The sequence below is a fragment of the Candoia aspera genome, chromosome 2 (genome assembly GCF_035149785.1).
Source record: "Candoia aspera isolate rCanAsp1 chromosome 2, rCanAsp1.hap2, whole genome shotgun sequence".
In the NCBI taxonomy this organism is placed as follows: domain Eukaryota; kingdom Metazoa; phylum Chordata; class Lepidosauria; order Squamata; family Boidae; genus Candoia; species Candoia aspera.
The window spans coordinates 71,394,724-71,400,723 of record NC_086154.1 but is presented as its reverse complement, the minus strand read 5'-3'; the positions used below and the strand labels follow the sequence as shown (position 1 = coordinate 71,400,723).

Genomic DNA, 6,000 nt, shown 5'->3' with positions numbered 1-6,000 from the left:
TCTATAGACCCATCTGGATGTATCTGTGATGTCCTCACTTTATTTGCTATGGAAAAACTGTGGCATTGCTTATAGAAGTTATATGTTGTTCAGCTGCCTTAACCTGGGAGACAGTAATGTGCTGATCTGGGCATGATGCTCTAGCATTGGAATATGGGCTGATTGTCTTTCTACTTGTTTACTCTCAATCTCCCTTTTTAAAAATAACTTTCTAAAGTGCAAATATTGGGAAATTAGTTATACATATCCATATATATATGCTACTTACACACACACACAAACACACACACACACACACACACACAAACTCTTCCTTCCTCTTTCAGCTCATCCATCACCACCTGGAACCTGAAGCATACTGCTACTATTAAGGGCTTCAATGTCAGTTTCAACGTTTCCTGTGGAGCTGGTCAGTTCCCCAGTTCATGTAAACTTTGATGACTGTTTCACCTCCTCTGCAATGTCACATTAATCAAACTTCCTCCCCAGTAGGGAGGAGAAAACACTCACAAATGCAAAATTGCAGAAGAGTTCAGAAAAATCTCATTTGTGTCTTACTAGCCATGAAAGCTCATTGCAGCACCAAAGAGAATTACAAAAATATAGTTGGGTTAGCAATCCCACTTGAATATTACTAATGCTATGAAATGTCAGAAAATAATGATTATCTTTTTTATCTATCACTATATATATCATTCTTTCCCATAACCCTCCCCAGATTTTCTAATTAAAATTAATTTTCTGTTTTTTTTTCCTATTTACATACACTCACATAATTTCTCCCTCTCACCTAATGTGCAGAGATAAATACCTCTTTTATGTGGGTTTAAGTTTTTAAGTTTAAAGCCTTAATTCTCATAGTAGCTACTTGCTTTTTGTTCCCATCACTTGAAGAAATATGGCAAGATTCTTAAAAATTACTTATATTTTTGAAGTATTGTATCATGATAGTGATCTTGGGAAATCCAACATAAGTCAGTAGGAATGAGTTGTAACTGGGCATCCATGTTTGAAAGACCCTTCTCTACCTTTAGCAATTTAACAGATACAACCAACTTTTTACATTTTCCCCCATTTTTTTGTCTTTTTAAAAAAGAGACTATAGATCATAATTTTAGATATATGCCATGGAATGATTTTAGCATTCTTATTTGCATCACTCTCCAAAGGAAGGGTTTTTTGAGTTGCAAAGTGACTGCTTTCCAATGTGCAGCACTTCCCAGACCCTTCCAGGGGAGTTTGATCTTCCTTTCTTTTAAAATCCCTCAAGACAACTCATTCCATCTTCAGACTATGCACGAGCAGCATGGGGTCAGTTTACCATTACCGCTTTCTCTCTGTTTTGCTACTTTCCCTTTTCCTCTAGGTGCTTGCTAGAATTGGTATGGCCTTATAGAGCAAGAGTCTGGTTTAAGCATAATTGCAATCTTTTTGGCACATGGAATCACGAATTGTTCCATTGGCTTTAGAATCTAAGCTGTTAATAGGCTAAAAAAAGGATTTCGGTTTTGTTTTTGCATTATAGTTAAGCATGAATATATATTTAATATATTACACTGCTTGGACTGCTGCCTTAGCAATCCTAAACTTCCTTACACTGTAAAATAGATTGCCTTCCTTATAATTTCCCCACCTCAAGGTTTTCGAAAGCTTTCTTCCCATTGCCCACCCCCCCTAGTATCCCTCAGTTCATATAATATTTTTAAAAGTCACCCACTTTTTAAAATAGATATTGCCACATTCTTAAATTCATGCATCACTGCATTGCTATTGCACATGGTGTGTATAGAGTAACCATTTATCTTGCCTTCACCATCATCTATCCAGTTGGAAATCTGCATACAACCCCCCCCATTCATGGCTTGTGTACATCTTCCCTTCGGACAATCTTGTAGATGATCCAGTAGAAAATGTTGAAGATGAGGAAAGCCATGGGGAAGCCAATTCGTGAGATCTTGTCTATTTTCTTGGCTCGCTGGATGAAAAGCTTGCGCATCTCCTCAGGAGATTTGGAAGGGGGTGGTGCTGGGTTGGCTGTATTGTTGTTGTTGGCTCCTTTGACTGAGATGCCATCCTTGGCTTGCAGGCAGGCAGGTCCCATCCCATAGGCAGAAAAATTGAACCTGCCTTCTCCAGTGTCATCCTCCTGAAATATATTAAACATAGGGCTCTACTTAAAAATAAGATATAGACAGTGCACCCTGGCTATAAGGCTCACTGCCAGGAACTGGGGACATGCATCACCACAATGCCTTGCACATGAGGAACAACCCTTCCTTGGAGAGATCAGCCTTATAGATGGGTGCAGTTGAATGCACAGATGCAAAGCAGGGGATCCATTTGCCACAAGAATCCTTTGGTTTCCTTAACCAGATATCCCCTGTTTTGCTTCTGCCCCTCCTCCCCATCCAGACCTTCTTTATATTTGGCTTGCCCAGAAGGAGGGGGCTCCATGGAACTCTTCCACTCAAAGTCATTCCATAAATACTGTTATAGAGTTGCATGGACTTTTAGCAGAAAGGCTCATGGTTTAAAAGATATATATACATACACGTACACACACACATGCACATACACACTAACACAAGAATAGTTAATTTAATGGTGAAACTGTATTCCCTCCCCTCCCCTCCCCTCCGGAGCTTCTTGAGGATTTCCTTTTCCATTTTGCTTTCTTCCAGTCTAAAACTGAGTGAGGCACTTTTGGGGTGACTAGTGAATGTGCTTAATTTTTTGAAGTGAAGGGGCAGAGGCACCAAGGTTTGCAATAAAAAGATAAGAAGAGCAGGCCCATATCATGCATGGAAGCAGGGCTGGGATTTGAACTTTTCCCATTTCTTTGGGGTCCATGGGTGGGCATTCTTTTGTTTTTCAGAGCAGTATCCAGACTATTCTCTCTGGATAAGTCTATAATGCCAGGAAAGTGGAAAGAGAGGAAGATGATGACCAGCAGCAAGGTGGATGGACTTGATAACAGTGACAATTGGAAAACCTGAAGGACCAGGTTGGGGAGAGAGAGTCCTGGAGAAAATCTATTTTTGTCATAAGGGTTGACACTGACTTGAGGACACCTAATCAATCAAGACCACTTTAGTAGTGATGTCACCTTTTATTATTCATATTTTCTACCTCAAAACAGCAGGAAACTGTCCCACTGGTTTTGAGCAATCTTACCAGTTGAAATTCAGCTGCAAATTTAGAGGGAATCTGGGGGCCACAGGCCGTCCTCCCCAGGTTTACGAGAGTTAAGTTCATTGAATTGTAATCAGAGGACTTCTGTGAGGAAGTGTGTAGGGAAGGCAGCAATTCCTTGCTATATAGTGATTCAAGAAAAATAAACCAACAATAATTCCTAGGACTGTCAGGCAAACAATGATTATTATAGGAGAATGAAGATGTAAATATAATTACACAGAAGCTAGGAGTGAATAAGAGAGACAGCACATATTCCAAACAATAAGAACAATTCTGAACAGTTTCAAGGTTTTGGTGAAGTACAGATCATGAGAACATAGGAGGAGATACTTGTCACTGTATACAGACAGTAGATTTAGTTCTCTTCCTTCTCCTTGTGCTGATTTTTTTTTGGTATTAAAATTATTCATGGATTTCTGCCATTTTTTGCAGACCCCATCAAGAGTGATGTATTATCTCTGTTTCACAGGTGGAGTTGCCGGGAAGGAGCTATTTGCTAAATCCAAGAAAAATAGCCAAGTAACCAGTGGGTTTGAGTTAGGCACCGGAAGGGTTGCTTTATAAAGAATACTGAGCAACTCCACCCGTTCCTGCCTTAGATATAAGCTTCTATGTTTTAGGTTGTTCAAATAGCAATAACTGCATGTTGGAATATATACACATTAATATTCACAATGAAATATGATTTTTCCAAATTAAAAGTCTGTAGCAAGTCAGAATTAAAAATGTCCTTATTTCTTAATGAACACAGCCATCAGTTAACCCCTCCTGTGGACTTTACTTCTGAGCAGTATAGCCAGACTTTTAGAGCCAGTTTGGCCTAGTGGTTAAGGCAATGGGCTAGAATCCAGGAGCCTGAGAGTTCTAGTCCTGCCTGAGGCATGAAAGCCGGCTGGGTGACCTTGGGCCAGTCACTCTCTCTCAGCCCAACTCACCTCACAGGGTTGTTGCTGTGGGGAAAATAGGAAGCGGAAGGAGTATTAGGTAAGTTTGCCGCCTTGAGTTATTTATAATAATAATAAAGGTGGGATAGAAAATAAATAAAATAAAAAAATAAATACATGGTTCTTTTGAAGCTTTTCTTTGTAGAATATCTTTTAAGAATGGCCCTGCTTTTCCTATTGCATAGTATGGATAATTGTACAGCCACAAATTTACAGCATGGATGTATGAATGTTGTTGAGAGCACATTGGAAGCTTGAACAAATAATGCTGTATGAAGCTTTGAATAATCTAACAGCTGCAAGGCATGGGGCTTACCTGAAAAATCCTGTCCATTGCTCAGAAGTAGATAGGTTTGTGAACCCCTATCAATATCCTGTTGGCTTCCTGATCCTTCTGGTGCTAGCACTCTCAAGAGCCAACGGCAAACTAATGGAACCTCTTCTTTATCTACATGTTCTCTCCCTTTACACAGCTTCACACCAACACAATGCAAGGAACTGTGGTTGATATTTTCATTCATTTGTTTCAACTGTCAAATGTCTTAAAGATGGGATTCAAAGAACTGTTTGAGGCACATTTAAGTACTGGAACACAGACTGGTTTGGAAAGATTCCCAAATATCAAAAAGTGATTTGTTATTCAGCCACAAAAGTTAAGACTCTGTAGTTGCCCAGCATTGGGTGATGCAAAAAATTTCCTGAAATGTTCTCTTGGACATCTAATATTTTTAGTGCTTCTCAGAGTCCTATACTTGTTTCTGGTACATTTGAAGAAAATGTTATCAGTGTTATCATTAACATTTTCTATCATGTTTTGTACTCTCCCCAACCCTGTTGGTTAACCACAATGGCACTGAACATTCAAATGGTAGGGGGAAAAAAAATCACACTTTTTAATATTTAAAATAGTATTCTCAATTTCTAGGAATGGTTCCTTTGTTCTACCATTTCTCTTCTTAGGGAAATGGTGGAAAAGGTGAACTGATACTGAGAAACTGAGTAAAACAGAAAAATTACAACAGGCTGCCTGTCCTCCTGAACTAACATTCTACACTGTGTGCACACCTGTAGGAAACTTCCAAGTACTTCAGTAGGTCTGTGGTATACGTTTTCCTTTGAAGTATTTCCATGCATGTACAATATGTGTCCCCAATCAAAATTAAGGTAGAAGGAAGTCAGGAGTTCATCAAACTATTATTTCTTCAATTTTGTTATCAATCCAGAAAAAATATTCCAGTTTATTAAACGGGCATACTGTATTTAGATTATGGTGACACAGGAAAATGCAGGTTATCAAATTATGAAGTGACTTTTGCTATTTTAATTTATGAGATAATGTGGTGAAAATTACCACCTACTGAAAAGTGAAGTGGGGAGTTAAGAAAAGGGAGGGGAGGAGACTTGGTGCTTTCTAAAAGGGATTTTTCAAATGCATTGCCTACCCTTCATACCTTCAGATACTGAAGCTGAAGCTCAAATACTTTGGCCACCTAATGGGAAGAGAGGACTCACTGGAACAGACCCTGATGCTGGGAAAGACTGAAGGCAAAAGGAGAAGGGGACGGCAGAGGACGAGGTGGTTAGGTAGCATCACCAGTGCAATGAACATGAATCTGAATAAACTCCAGGAGACGGTGGAGGACAGGAAGGCCTGGCGTGCTATGGGCCATGGGGTCACGAAGGGTCAGACATGACTTAACGACTCAACAACAACAACCCTTCATACTATGTAAAATAAAACAAAACCCTTTGCTCTTGCCAGCAGGGGGCAGTAGCACAAAACAAGAAATGTATACAGCCTTGGATGGAAATCTGCATTTTTAACTGCACCAGAGCAAGGCTTCCTTAACTTGTCACAGGC

General features: G+C 39.6%; 1 protein-coding gene across 1 annotated transcript in view; it reads right to left on the bottom strand.

Annotated features, from left to right (window-relative positions):
* Positions 1 to 1,855: 1,855 nt before the first annotated feature.
* Positions 1,856 to 6,000, bottom strand: part of GLRA1 (glycine receptor alpha 1) — a 75,183-nt gene continuing 71,038 nt past the window's right edge. The window contains exon 10 of the mRNA XM_063292872.1: positions 1,856 to 2,146. Within this exon, the coding sequence (XP_063148942.1) occupies positions 1,856 to 2,146 (291 nt within the window). The remainder of the gene's footprint in view (positions 2,147 to 6,000) is intronic.